This window comes from Dunckerocampus dactyliophorus, chromosome 15 (assembly GCF_027744805.1).
Source record: "Dunckerocampus dactyliophorus isolate RoL2022-P2 chromosome 15, RoL_Ddac_1.1, whole genome shotgun sequence".
In the NCBI taxonomy this organism is placed as follows: Eukaryota; Metazoa; Chordata; class Actinopteri; order Syngnathiformes; family Syngnathidae; genus Dunckerocampus; species Dunckerocampus dactyliophorus.
Genome location: NC_072833.1, coordinates 17,484,740 through 17,499,294, shown reverse-complemented (window position 1 = coordinate 17,499,294; position 14,555 = coordinate 17,484,740). Strand labels below are relative to the sequence as shown.

The window sequence follows — 14,555 nt, the reverse complement described above, 5'->3', positions numbered from 1 at the left end:
GGAGTCACGTGACTCCACACGCTGTACCTCGTCTTAAAGGGGAATGAACATAGCACACCAGCACACAGCCAAAACAGACAAAAAAAAGATTTTCTTTTCTTTTTTATTAAAACACCAAATTTACCGACACGGGCAAAATGATGTCGGTTGTCGTGGTAAATTTCGGTAACGGTACATTTTCAGTTTATCGCCCAGGCGTATATTAAATAACTCTCTCTTTGAAGGCACACCATTTTGCGCTGTTCCATTTGTATTTACTTTGCCGATTAATCGTCTCAGTGAGTGTTGACTGTCGGTGTGTCGTTTTTTTTTCCCCAGATGGGAAAACTGGGTCGGGTGGATATGCTTGAGGTGGGCAACTTCATTTCGTTGCCTTTAATGTTGCCACCACTTCCAAAGTAATTCCACATACTGGCTTGTTTGTGTTGATGGGATCCTTGCTTATTACCACACGGGGGCTGCGGCATTTGGCTTTGCAATCGTCTGTTTCCCTCCTAATTTCTACTACATTACCTTGTATTGCTCCTCGAGAAGCTCCAATCTTTTACTGTGTGTGTGTGTGTGTGCGAGCTGCCCCGCCTTCCCCCACAAAGACAATGTGACCGTATGACTGACAAGAGGGCTTACTCACAAATGTTAAGATTATTAGAGTGTTTGTGTTTTTTTTTTAAACGATTAACAGTGGTTAGCTTCTTCTTACACTTGCGTGACTGTTAAGAATGTTCCACAAGTGTAAGAAGAAGTAAACCAGTGTTAATAGTGTTACATTTACTACAGTAGATTTCATTTCAGTCCAGAGTATACAAATAAGCTATTTTAGGGTTGTTGTTTTTTTTAACTCCTAAAGTAACACTTCAAGTAGCCGTCTAGCCTGCTTTGGATTATGTCAAGTCACTGGCAGACGGAATTAAAAAGGCAAATACTGTACCTGTGGGCAGCCACAGATGTTGCCCTGAACTTGAAAACATTCATTTCTTTTAGATTTACACGATTTCCCCCGTCAATGCTAATTGCAGGTACCACACAGCGTCGTCTGGGACATTTTTACTACTTCCTGTATGGTTTCTTGCAGGGTTTTTTTTTTTTTCAATAAAAAATGACTCCCATCTGAAGACTGACTCACAGAGCCAGTGGACTTTACGTAAATGCTTGATATAAGACCGTAGACGACCACAGCAAATCCCCGCCGGGTACCGTTTATAATACAGTACTCCAGGTCTAATAATAAAATGGCCGCATATGAAACTGTCTTTTCAATGACATAGGATGTGATAAAAGTACCGTACCCATATCAAACAGAAGCCTGGCTGTGCCCTGAAGTGGGGGTGGGACATTAACATTAAAGACCCCCTCCATTAAACTTTCACTGAATAGCAGTGTGGGAAGTGAACTTAAAGGACAGCCTCAGTGGCAGGATGAGCGGGTGTCAGAGGGCACCAGTAGATGAGACGTGGAGTCTGTGAGCTGGCTTTTGTGGTAGGTCTGAACCCCCCCTCGCACAACCCACAACCTAACCCCAGAGAGGGGACATCAAGGGATCCAACAGATGCTATTTGAAAGTGCAAAATAACTGGACGAAGATTGTACCCGAATGCACCAAATGAGAAGATAATGGTGACTATGAGTAGGGGTTTTTTGGTCGTTATCAGTAGTTTTTACATTGTTGTTGCCTGAAAACAGCAAAAGCACTGAGAAAGAAAAGCTAACAAACTACCACTGTTGTTGAAATTGATGTTCAAAGTCTGTCTAAAGCAGGAGATTTGCTCCTGGGGTCCTCCTGTAGGTGTGGAGTGTAATTTGGTGTGAAATTTATAACACCAATGGAACAGCAGCATAGGCTCCAGCATGCCCCCCCGACCCTAATGAGGATAAGCGGCATGATGGATGGATGGATGGGATGGATGGATGGATGGATGGATGGATGGAACAGTAACAAAAATGGCAGGAAATGAAAGCACCTGCTAAACACAAAAACTACGATTAAAAAGGTGTTTTCCAGCGGATCAAAACCAAAGATAATAATACTAATAATCATAATAATAGTACTCCAAAATGATGAATTCTATAATAAACAAATGTAATAAATATAAAACAAAGCAATAAAATTTAAATGTTTGCACAATGTCGAATCACAACAAAAGGTGTTAGGGGTTAATCACGATTAATCATCATTTGCCACTAAGTGTGAAATAAGCCCATTTGTACTGTATTTGGAAACGCTTTAATAGGCGCAGAACATTTGAATCACACTTTAACGTGTTGTGGTGAGAAATGAGGGGTTGAGTTCAAAGACACCACGGCGTTTAAGTTGAATGCGCATGTTTTGGGTGTAGACGGTCAGTCAGAGTCACGTTAGTGAGCGTTAGGAATAAGTTCGTTATTCTTTGTCTTTCTGTTGATTTAGACCACACATGCATGCGTAATTACAGTGTGTGTCTTGTGATGTTCAGCGTGTCCCTGAATGCACCACGCTGTTGTCTCTTGACAATGAGGAAGTGTGGAGGAATAGAGCTGTGTTTGTGAGTTGGAGATACATATATGGTGTTTTATGCTATTTTTGACAGCCCTAATTGTTTTATACATATTAGACTCATTTGTTTTGGTTCCCTATAACGCAAAGCTAAGACATCTTTAATGTACGAAATTTGGACACCCAAGTAAGGGATGTGGAGTCACCATGATAACATCAGAAATACCATTTCCCAATATTACAAGCTTGCACTTTTATTACTATGCACAATTTTCAACTGAAATTATTACTTATTGTGGCTTTAATTAGCCCCCCCCACACAAGCGGCCGGGCTTTCAACTTCCTTCTGTACTAAAAAAGCCAACGGAAAACGGCAGGGACACGTGAGAAGAAGCGGGAGACTTCTCCATCCAGAGAATGCCCTCAGGTTGACATGCAAGGATAAAAGAAGGAAAAGTGTGCCAGCCTTTTTTCGAAAAAAAAAAAAAAAAAGAGTCACTGCCGCTCCTTTCAGCCGCTCCATCCGCTCCCATAGAGTAACAACATGAAAAGAAAAAAGAAAAAAAGGTACATCTGCGCTATTTCTAGCTTTTTGCCCTCCATAATGAACCTTCACATCGAGAACCACTCGTGATGAGTCATCAGGATGATCCAATCTGAAGGCTTTTCATGCTTTAAAATGAGTCGCTATATTCCAATCAAAAGTCTAATTGCACTGCAAACTTTTCCAGGCCTCCTAACGTCTAACCAGAAGCACCTGGAAGTCTGCTCAGCGTTCCCCACCACTCGCTAATTAGGACACAGGCAAAGAAACCGCACAGACGCTTTAATTCAAAAGAAGCTGACACTTATTAATTCTGTGCATGGAGGGTAAATGTAACTGTAACTGTAGCTGCCGTCCCTGTGGGATTACACACCTCGTCTGATGCACTTTGGCCACTGGGGGGAGACAAGGCTGGATCTGTTTTTGCAGGAAATGAGTTTGTGTTGATATCTAACATCGCAATGAACCTTTTGCCCAATAAGGGAACACTTAGCGGAGACTGCCTGAAGTGAAGATATGTTTGTGTAAAAAAAAAAAAAAATCAAAAAAACTTGCACAAATCCTGAACAAAAGTGATTTCCTGCCAACTGTGCCAACTTGAAGAAACATTCAAGTAAAAGTGGGATTTTCATGTGATCAACAGAACACAACACCGCCACCAGAGGGCAGTCTGCTAGTTAACCCATCAAGGACGGTGAAAAAGTCGGATTTTTCCATTGTAATGCACAGTAACCGCCACCAGAGGGCAGTCTGCCATAGATGCAATTAAATGCATGAAAGTAGGAGTTTTTCTGTGTAATCACACAAACAAAAAACAAAAAATTACGTGTGACCGTTTCAATGCAGTATTGTCATTGTGGTTGTTGATATTATTTTGACCCTTCCAGACATTTGCTGATGTAGCCCCGTTTGTGTCTGTTGTTCTGTTCTTGTTGTCGCAATTCTTGTTGCTGCTGTTGTCCTTGTGTCTGTCTTTTTTGTCCCCCTCTTATCCCCCTCCCAACTATATATTTTTCACAATTATTAAATATGTTTTAAGGTGGTAAAACCCCTCAACATACACTTTCTAAGACAGGCAATAACATTTTATCACATTTCTCTTTTGTTAAACAATCTCAAAGTTCAAATTTCGTTTGAATTTTAAGCATCAACCTACTCGGTTGGACACAAGAAATTATTAAGTGGCTCGTGTGTATTTCACTCCTATGACCGTGCCGCTTTGTCCCGGCGCCGTTGGGCTGTAGTGTTTTTGTATCCTTGTTAAAATATATTGCTCCTGTCGTCGTATTTGCCTCACATGGTTAGCTTCTTCTGTTGCTTCTACTGTTTACAGTATTGGCAGTTAGAAAGCAGCTCACACGGTTAGCTAGTTTGGTAGCCATGACCACGACGAGAGACGGCACGAAGAAGATTGATTGACAGTGGTCTACAGCCAATCTGGACGCAAAAGACAATTGGCGGTGCAGACAGAAGAGAGAGAATAGAGAGAGACACACACCGCTGTCTGTGCTAAAGCACAGAACTACAACACTCGGCTTCCCACAATGCAATTCTTCTTAAAGGACCAGGCTCGGACTGTAACAGCGTTCATACGGGGTAAATTTATTATTTTTTTTTTTTAGAAAGGCACTAAAATTGCACAAAAAAATTAACAAAACAGCGAGTCCTCGAAAACACTGCAATCGTATCAAAGAATCGAAAAAATGCTGAAGTGCACAACAACCGCCACCAGAGAGCAGTCAGCAGCTCCAATGCCGGCCAGGCTAATAACAGGCATTTCACCACACATGCATCATCTTATTCCGTTAATTACACAACGCTGTCATTATGATACACATCCAAAACAAAACATTTGTCTACACACGTACACACCAGAGGGGACTACAATCTGCATCCACGGTGCACTTTTAAGCTTATTTTTAGCCTCCAAACATCTAGAATAAGCTGTCAATAAACATACCAGGACTTGAATCAAGTGAATCATGATTACAACTTTAAAAAAAAAAAAAAAAGCAGCAACACACGCCAATGCCATCTCATGTGTCTGCTTTTCAATCCAACAACATGCCACTCAGCACCTCTATGTATAGATGGGCCGCTGTTGTTCAAATGTTAACCGTCAGCTGCCTGCATCCATCAGAGTGCACCGATGTGTCCTTGAACGCAGCACAAGTCTTACCTGGAGGGCAGTTGCATTCAGGTGATGCTTGTCTGGCCGTCCTGATCTTGACAAATTGCTCATAAGAACGCTGGGGGGTTCAATAAAGAGCTGATGTCAGCATGGTTTGATTGACATGTGCATTGATTTATATGGGGGTGGGGTTACCTGGGTGAACATCTGGTTGAGTTTTTGCTCAATCAATGCGTCCAGATCAGCAGGAGCGCGCGTAAAGGTGTTCGCGCCATGCTCCAAGCCCACCAGCCGGCGCCTGACGTCGGCGGCGTTGATGCTGAGCACGATGCAGAAGGCGATGGACGCCACGGAGCACACCGACGGGATGGCGCTTAGAGCCGCCCCTGCTGCACGACTCCTTTTCCGTGGGTCCACTTTGGTGTCCATGTTCCCCGCGGATGCTCCTCTCTCCCCCGCCAGCTCCATTGGAATAACCGGTGCAGCTTCAATGACGTGCAACCTTTTTTTTTCCTGCAGTGAGGCGTTCACTTGCTGCAAAACTTGTTGCTCAGAGGAAGGGGTTGAGGAATTGCGTGGAAGTGAAGGCAGCGTGGGCACTCGGAGGTTTTCCACACATACACACCCCCCCACCCTCCCTTTGCAACCTCGTTATGGCAACAACACGCCCCCAAACTCCTGCGCTGCACAATTCAACCGTGCTGCTGTGCAAAAATAAAATAAATAAAAGTGGCGTTTAAATTTCAATTAAACTTGAAAAAAAAACCAGCTCATGTTAAAATAGGATACTTGTTTTCCCACATACTAATCTAATAGTTGCATGAAAATTAGGCATTTAGGACATAAGTGTGGTATGTCAAGCGCGTCAAAAATGATGGAAATGAATGATTACTGAACCGTATTCACGTTTTCTTTTACTTGGGGAATTGTCGCCATCTAGTGGACAGGAGGAGGACAAACGCTCTTCACTGCACATCTCCTCTTAAAGGGACAGACGCTTATTTAACAAACCGCTACAGAGGGACAAATGCTACATTCCATGTTTTTATCATTAAAAATACAATTAATAATACAAATTATTGTATTGACTATTAAAAAAAAGTCAATTTTAGTGGTAGTGTATAAAAGTCGCCACCAGAGGGCACTCTGCAGTCAGATCCACGTAGACACGTTAAAATAGCAAAAAGTATTAAAAGTATTTTTCTGCATAGTCATGATAAAGACACAAATGGTCAAAGAAAAACAGTCGGAAATTATAGTGGTAGTGCACAACAGCCACCACCAGAGGGCAGTCTGCAAGTGAATTCATACAAATCTTATTGGAATAAAAGTTGGATTTTGGCACCACACCATTTGAGAGCAGTCTGTTAGTGTACCTCTGACAACAGGTTGAATATTTTTTCCATGTAATCATCATTATCATCATCATCATCAGTTGAAGAACACACTTTTTGTCGAAATACCCGAGGGCAGTCTGCGGTGTAAAATGCACGTAAATGATTTAGGTATTCTGTTGGCGACAAAATAAAAACATTAAATTAATATTTAATAGAACGATGAATGTAATCATATTTTTTTCGACATTTCATTCCCTCAGCATTTTTAAATGAATTGAATTGACGGCTTTAATTTTAAAATGCATTGTTTTGCATAGTATAATAATCAATTCTCCATCTGCACACATTATTCATCAAAATGCTCTTGTTCTGCACATCTTTAATGATGAATTAAATAGCCTTGTTGTAAAATTACATTTAAAAAAACATTTTGTCACATCTCCACTGGGGGAAACATAATCACAGAAATCTATCATGTTTGATACAGACCATTGCAATGGTCAAAATTTGCTGGCGTGCAAAAGTAGAGCAATCAGTCATCTTGGAAGCGAATGTGCTTATGGGCCTCCTTGGCCCGAGCCATGATGATCTTCTCCGCTTTGGATATGAGCTGAAATGAAAGCGTAAAGTTTAAAGTGAGCATCGGCTGCGGTGTTCAAAGAGGATCATGTCATCTCACCTTCTCTATGCCCCTCTTCTTATCCCTGGGACGGTTCAGTCTGCCCTGGCGATCCACAAGGATCTTCTGCCAGTACCTTTGTTCGTGGTCACCTTTGGCAGCAATCCACATTTGTGAACTGTCAACAAATGTCCACGGAATAGATAAAATATGCCCAGACTCCCACCTGAGAGGATCTCCAGATGCCAGCTATGTTCTCTCTGCAGGTCAGCCCCGGCATCGCTGACGGCCTGAGCATCTTCCGAGGTGCGGAAGCGCACAAAGCCCTCAGCGTCTCCCTCCAGGACATCCACATACGCAACAGTGGAGATTTTGGAAAGCGTATCCTACATGGAAGGTAAAAGTCAGCAATGAAAATGACTCGAGTACCACAATAAAAAAAATAATTTCTCTGCAGCCCACTTAGGCAGCAAATTAAAATGCACAAACAAATTGTCTGACTGGAGAAAGTTTAGTACTGCTGCTTCACTTCCAAGGACTGGCCGTCCTGTGAAGATGACTGCAAGAGCACAGCGCAGAGTGCTCAGCGAAGTAAATAAGAACCTTCGAGTGTCAGCTGAAGACTTACAGAAATCTCTGGCGCATGCCCAACATTTTTGTTGACAAATCTACCATACGTAAGACATGAAACAAGAATGGGGTTTATGGGAGAACACCATTCAAGTTTGTTAAAGAGCACTTGGATGTTCCACAGCATTACTGGCAAAATATTCTGTGGACAGATGAACCCAAAGTTGAATTTGGGAGGAACACACAACGTCATGTGTGGAGGAAATATCAAAACCTTATCCCAACCGTGAAGACTGGTGGACCATGGTATGGGCATGCTTTGCTGCCTCGTCAATAAAATGCTATAATCAATGGAAAAAGGAAGGACAACTGTAGCTCTTTCTTTGGCTGGAGTCAGTCACGAGCTATCAGTGCACTCACAAACAAGCTTGTCAACCCATTGGAAATCTCAGGAGGTCAGTATATATCACAATATAACAGTCTGACTAACGGTGTCATCTTACAAAGAACACTACACTCAGCACACAGCAACTGAACACTCAAAAGGTATACCTGAGAAATACATAAACATGTACCAATACAAGTTTAAAATGGGAAAAAAAAGGTTACGTTTTCCCATAATGCATTGCGTCTGAGCAAAGCATTCATTGGGGCGTTGCAATGACAACAGCCTCCCTCTGGGCTCTGGGATACTCTGGCTCCCTCTGTTGGACAGAGGCAGCATTGCAGTGCCATCTATCAATTTTCTATGCTGCTTGTCCTCCAATGAAATGCTTTGCACAAACGGAATGCAGTATGGGAAAATGTTTTTTCCAACTCAAATATTTATTAGATATACCTTTTGAGTGTTAAGTTGCTGTGTGACAAGTTTAGTGTTCTTTGTTAGATGACACCGTGAATCAGTCTGTTATATTGAGTAATGACCTCCAGCCAACCAATAAGTTGACAAGCTCGTTGTGAGTTTTTTTCATAGCTCATGATTGGCTCCTGTCAAATTAAAACGCTGCCTGGTCCTCACAGACTCATGTGCGCCACAATATGCTATTTTATGACGTGTGGCTTATATATGCAAAAATCTCTTTTTTTTCCTCTAAATTTAGTGGGTGTGATTTATGCATCGGATTTTACAGTATGTAGAAATGTAATAAATTCGAAAGGGTTCACAGACTTTTTCCTTCCACTGTATATCCAAGACATCATGGCTTAAAGATGGCACTCTACCTTGATCAGCTTCCTGCCTGGAAGCGCCTTGTTGTCCGTAATCTTCATGATGACGCCGCTGGTGAACTGGGGACCCTGACTTGCAGCCTCCACTGGAAGAAACACAAGAAATGCAAGTTTATTGCCATGTTCCTACTGGTTGAAATGGAAGTGAAGCTGGTGCTTGACGACTCACTCGTCTCAATCCGGGTCTCGCCGTCGCCCTCCGTCCCTGTGCCGCGCTCTTCGCCGTCCATCTGGGTCATGCACTTCTTCAAGGATGACATGCTGCACTTTTGGAGCCTCAGGTACTCCGCTTTGAGGTCAAGCCACACTTTCCTGAGAAGACGAACCAGAGGAGTTGTAGTTTCTGCGTGACATAAACATGGCATCCTTTAGTTCTTATCATATGGGCTCGTACTTGGATAAGACTCTCAGTGGAATGACCTCCTCTTCAATTTTCAGCTTCTCCTTATGTTTCTTTTTCCTCTTGCGCTTCACTTTGACCAGAGAGTCTTCTTGATTTTCTTTGCCGTCCTCCACACTCCTCTCACCTTCCATAGGAGCATCTGTGAAGCACAAAGTTGACATTTTAAACACTTACACGTACTACCGTAAATGATAATGATTGTATAAGAAAGTGGAAAGGAAACCATATTTTTTTGGTTTCTCTTCTTTGGTCTTTTAATAACAAGTATATTGCACAACACAGCAGCATCAGAACAATTGTAATAGCACTTATCACGGACAGGTCTGGAACCAATTAACTGCGATAAACAAGGGGATTATTGTAAACTAAAAAAAAAAAAAACACTAAAAATGGATAATGGCATAAAAAAATAGAGCAAAAAGGCAATTTGCAAGAAGCGCCAGTGTTGAAACAATTTTTTTTGTTTGCATTTTTACAAAATGTAAAAATATCAAACTGCCCCCCACCATCCTTTGAATTTCAGTATGCGGCAGTCCCTGGAAAAAGCTTGGACACCCACATTTATGGTATTAGCGTACTGACACAAAAACTTTCCATATAAAAAAAAAAGTCATTGAAAAGGTCATCTTTTATCTGTGGTGTCATGATGTATAAATGCAAACCAGAAGATGAAGACAAATGACTTCTCCCCCCAAAGCCAGTAAGAGCTGTTCTTTCAGTCACTCACACATGCACACACACACACACGCACACGTGACCAACAGAGACCTGCTCAAAAAAGGTGATGTGGGCAAGTTAGCAAACAGAGGGTGGTGCCACTTTTAAGATAATAGTGATCAATGAAGCACAATCAAACAACTTTTGAGCAGTTAAGACAAATGATGTAATTTTCTTTTTACTGCACTTTACCAGCTATTGTCTTTGAATGGCTTTTGAAAAAAGGTATTGGAAAAGAGGCGTTATCTCATATTCAGGGTCGTCTTTGGGGTCAACATCACATTCATTATTTAAATGAACTCACTGCTGTCTGAGGCCTCGTCATCTTTCTTCCTCATCTTGGAGGGCACTTCTGTTTCTGATTCGTCCGCTGAGTGTGAACGTCGTCTTTTTTTCTCAGATATTTCACCGGCGTCAGAGTGCTGCTTCTTCTTCTTCTTCTTCAGCTGCTGCTGATCCGTCAAATCGGCTTCCATCGGCAGAACTTTGGCGTCTTCCGCCGGCGTCTCCGCCTTCTTTTTCTTCTTCTTGCGCTTTTTCTTCTCCTCCTCACCTCCGCCTGCAGATACTGCGTGAAGAAATAAGGAAAACTGCTTTTGTTTGACAACGAAGAGGTCGCACCTGAAGGCGGATTGTCTGTGGGCAGCTGAAGTGGCCTCCCGTGTAGCGTCTTCGGGAAAATTCCAGCCTTCCTAGGCGCATCTTCAGGAGGGTTGTTCAGCATCTTAATTGAAAGCCTTTGTCAGTCTTAAATAGTGTCAAATATTAGCGAGGAAAACGTATTAAATGATCACCTCAATGGCTTTATTTGCTTGTTCAGGCATCTCAAACTCCACAAAGGCAAAACCCTTGGAGTGTCCACTGCTTTTGTACCTTGGGATGCTCACGTAAAGAACGTTTCCGCATTTAGAAAAGACCTTCTCCATCCAGCTGTGAGTCACATCTTTGGGCAGAAGTTCCTTGTTAAGAAAAACGGGGGGAAAAACATTAAAGAGCTGTATTAATAATACTAATTTACAAAAATGGCTTAAGAGATGCCGGCTGGCTGCTCCCCCTCGATATCCTCCGCCGTTGCTTGATGAGCACCTCCAAAAAATTCTAACCTCGCATCAGTGGCCACACGGACAACAGAGATGTGATTGTTTGGCCTTTTTTTAGTACATCGCTTCCATTTTTTCCTCCCTTTTATCCCATTTTTATTCCTCCCGCATTTTTAAATCCGCCAAAAAAAAACCAAAACTGCAACAATTGGCTCAGGGGTCGCACAGCTCACCTTCGCAAACGTCTTCTCCTCCAGTTTCAGCGTAACATGTACAGTAAAAGTGACTGTTTCTCACAACAAAAAACGAAATCTGAATGTTGCCATTGTTTACTTGTAGTACTGCTGCACAGGAAGCTGAACAGCAACTCAACCAGCGTTGTGTTTGCTCACTCTCAGGAAAACACCACCCCTAATGTTTTGGCAGAGAATTTAAAGTCACGGGCCACCTCACTCCAAAGAGCGCAACAGGATCATGTCACCACCTAGAAGGCTGACTTTAAAACAATACCATGTCATGGATTTAAAATAAGAAGTATTTGGGTATTTGGGCATGTCTGTGTGGAGGTTGTATGTTCTCCCTGTGCGTGCGTGGGTTTTCTTCAGGTACTCCGGCTTCCTCCCACAATCCAAAAACATGCATGTTAGGTTAATTGGTGACTCTAATTTGTCCATAGGTATGAATGTGAGTGTGAATGGTTGTCTGTCTATATGTGCCCTGCGATTGGCTAGCGACCAGTCCAGGGTGTACCCCACCTCTCACCCAAAAGGTCAGCTGCGACCGCCCCGCGACCCTAATACGGATAAGTGGCATGGAAAATGAATGGATGGAGTATTTTGTCATAAGTAATATTATTGTGAGCTAAATAGAAATACGTCTAGAACAACATAGAAACAAAAAAAATGACAAAAAACCCATAACCATATTGTGAATAAAAGATAAATCATAAAAATAATTAAGATATTAGGGACTAATAACTAAAAACAGCAAATTACAAAAAAAAACTTTCATAAGCATATTGTGGAAAAATATAAAATAATGAATTTAGAAAAATAAGGGATTTAACTACAAATACTATATAGAAAAAATACAAATACTAATACAAATACTAAAAATATACAAAATACGGAATATAAAAGACAAAATGCTTACCACATAGACTGTGCGGCTGTCCACGTCATTCGGTAAATCTCCAATCGGTTGCTGCCGTCTTACTTTATCACCCTCTAAATTCACCTAAAAGAAGTAAAAAAAATAAAAATAAATAAAAAATTCTACCACAACCCATTTAGGCAGTACATCCTGATACAGCAAGTATCCACATTTACCTGGACCACGGATGAGTTTTTCAGTGCCCTGGCGATGAGCTTGGTGTCACTTGTCAGCTTCTTCATGCGATTGAAGCTCGCCAGCACACATATGTCAACATCTAGGACACATAGAAGACGTTGCTGGCTCACACAAACATTTATGATGAAATACGTGCGTCTTACATCCATCTTCTGACTCCTCTATGAGCTTTTTCAGGAAGCGGTCCTTGCTTAAGTTTGCATCCCCGAACCAGAACTCCACTTGTTTCTTGACTTCACCCAGAAGTTGCTTCACCCTAGATCTTTTCTTCTTGTCCGTCTCATTGGTCTTACTTCTGGGCTCCGCACAGCCTTCAACATCCCTCTGAGAGTCACCCATTCTGTATAAAATATACCAACAGAAGATACAAATAGTTGGAGAAAGCAATGTTGTTCAGCTCGCTACTTCGCGGGCTGGGGCCTTTTCAAACACGCACACACAACAGTCCCTGCCCACTATACATTTATAAACACGCAAAACACGGAATTAATACCATAGCAAACTCAACATACCCAAATTAAAGGGGAAGAACGATGATTTAAAAACGTAGCATGTAAAAACTAAAGTGTTATGCGAGTCACCGCTAAATTCATCTTCAACTAATACATTTAATGCCGTCGCAGAATATATACGTCACGCATAAGCGCCGGTCCAGTGAGCGACGTCCGGTAGGTCTTTCATAATCAAAGGTAAAACCGGAAGTGTCAACAATTTTTTATACAGTAATTTAATATAGTGTACGTAACAATATACAAAGCAATCAATGGAATGTAATTTAAAAGTGGTTTAAAGAAAAAAAAATATAAATACTTTTTTTCAAAATGGTTTCAATATGATCCTTTCATTCTTTATGGCAGGGGTAGGGAAATGACTCTGGTGGCTCAGATGTGGCTCTATCATCTGGCTCTCAGACATGTTTATTAACACAATAAAAGTGGTTTACTTTATTTTTTTCGCTGACATTTTAAAGTAAAACATGACAGTGTTCAAAATAACGTTCAAAATAAAAAAAACTTTCTTATGCATTTTAATCAATCCATCCGTTTTCCACGGCAATGCGGGTGGCTTGAGCCAATGCTGTAGCCCCTGACTCACTGAGAGGTCAAGAAGTAAACTTCCCTCCGTTAATAAAACAGTGAGCCAGCTAATTCTGCAGAGCCCACCCTTTGGACGAAGAAGACACAGAGTACAGTGCAAAACAGCACCAGAGGTCACATGAACAGTAAGAGGTATTTTATTTATTATTGGCAAGTTTCAGTATGACGTTATTAAAAAGAATAGATTCAGAGACTTAATGCACACTTTTAGTTGTATGCAATGGTAAACAAATTATTATGTCTCTCACAAAAGTACATTTTAAATTATGTGGCTTTCATGGCTCGCTTAGCCAAAAAGGTTCCCGGCCAAGCTGCTTTATGAGCAAAGTCACGACTTAACCAGTCACCTCGGTTGACAAAACATGTACATTGTGCTTTTTAATTCTCGAGAATTTAGTCTGTTTTAAAGCTAATTGTAAATTCGTAAAAATGGATGGATGGATGTAGTCTTGTCATGTTTTAATCTTCCACGAATACATACTACATCTAAGCTTCTACAAGTACTTTCAAACTCAGGCATTTTTAGGCATGATGACACCCTTACGTTCCACACCATTAGGGGGCAGCAGAGCTTCATCACATAAAATTTTAATGGCCACTTGGTTGTCTTAACTATCCACCCATCCATCTTCTGTCACTTATCCTCACTAGGGTCGCAGGTATGCTGGAGCCTATCGGCACACCCTGGACTGGTCGCCAGCCAATCACAGGGCACATATAGACAAACAATCATTCACACTCACATTCATACCTATGGACAATTTAGAGTTTGTTTTTGGAATGTGGGAGGAAACCGGAGTACCCGGAGAAAACTCACACAAAAACATGCACGGAGAGAACTTGCAAACTCCGCACAGATGCCCGACAGAGATACAAACCCAGATCTTCCCGATCTCCTGACTGTGTGGCCGACATGCTAACCACTAGGCCACAGTGCGGACTTTGTCTTAAGTGGACAATATATTTATTTTAAAGATTTAACATGCAATATTTTACAGTATTACAGCACAACCAATTTTTACGATAAGTGTTAAACAAAGGCATAAATAA

General features: G+C 41.6%; 2 protein-coding genes across 3 annotated transcripts in view; both read right to left on the bottom strand.

Annotated features, from left to right (window-relative positions):
• The window catches only part of LOC129194947 (collagen alpha-1(XXV) chain), a 145,251-nt gene extending 139,505 nt beyond the window's left edge, over nt 1–5,746 (bottom strand). Inside the window, exons 1-2 of the mRNA XM_054800514.1 lie at nt 5,341–5,746; nt 5,194–5,263 (exon numbers count right to left, since the gene is read on the bottom strand). Coding sequence (XP_054656489.1) covers nt 5,194–5,263; nt 5,341–5,613 — 343 coding nt within the window. The 5' untranslated portion in view covers nt 5,614–5,746. The remainder of the gene's footprint in view (nt 1–5,193; nt 5,264–5,340) is intronic.
• A 1,080-nt stretch (nt 5,747–6,826) lies between these two features.
• On the bottom strand, nt 6,827–13,057 carry larp7 (La ribonucleoprotein 7, transcriptional regulator). 2 transcript variants are annotated; one of them, XM_054752606.1, is made up of 13 exons: nt 12,921–13,057; nt 12,552–12,748; nt 12,387–12,487; nt 12,211–12,294; nt 10,813–10,977; nt 10,640–10,742; nt 10,323–10,586; nt 9,293–9,440; nt 9,068–9,210; nt 8,893–8,984; nt 7,328–7,487; nt 7,162–7,253; nt 6,827–7,092 (listed from the first exon to the last, which is right to left on the bottom strand). In XM_054752606.1, the coding sequence occupies exons 2-13, from the start codon at nt 12,745–12,747 to the stop codon at nt 7,015–7,017; spliced, it is 1,626 nt and encodes a 541-aa protein (XP_054608581.1). In that variant the 5' UTR covers nt 12,748; nt 12,921–13,057; the 3' UTR covers nt 6,827–7,014. The 2 variants fall into 2 exon arrangements, with proteins under 2 accessions (XP_054608581.1, XP_054608582.1); XM_054752607.1 differs by having other exon boundaries at nt 10,323–10,577.
• Between the last annotated feature and the right edge of the window lie 1,498 nt (nt 13,058–14,555).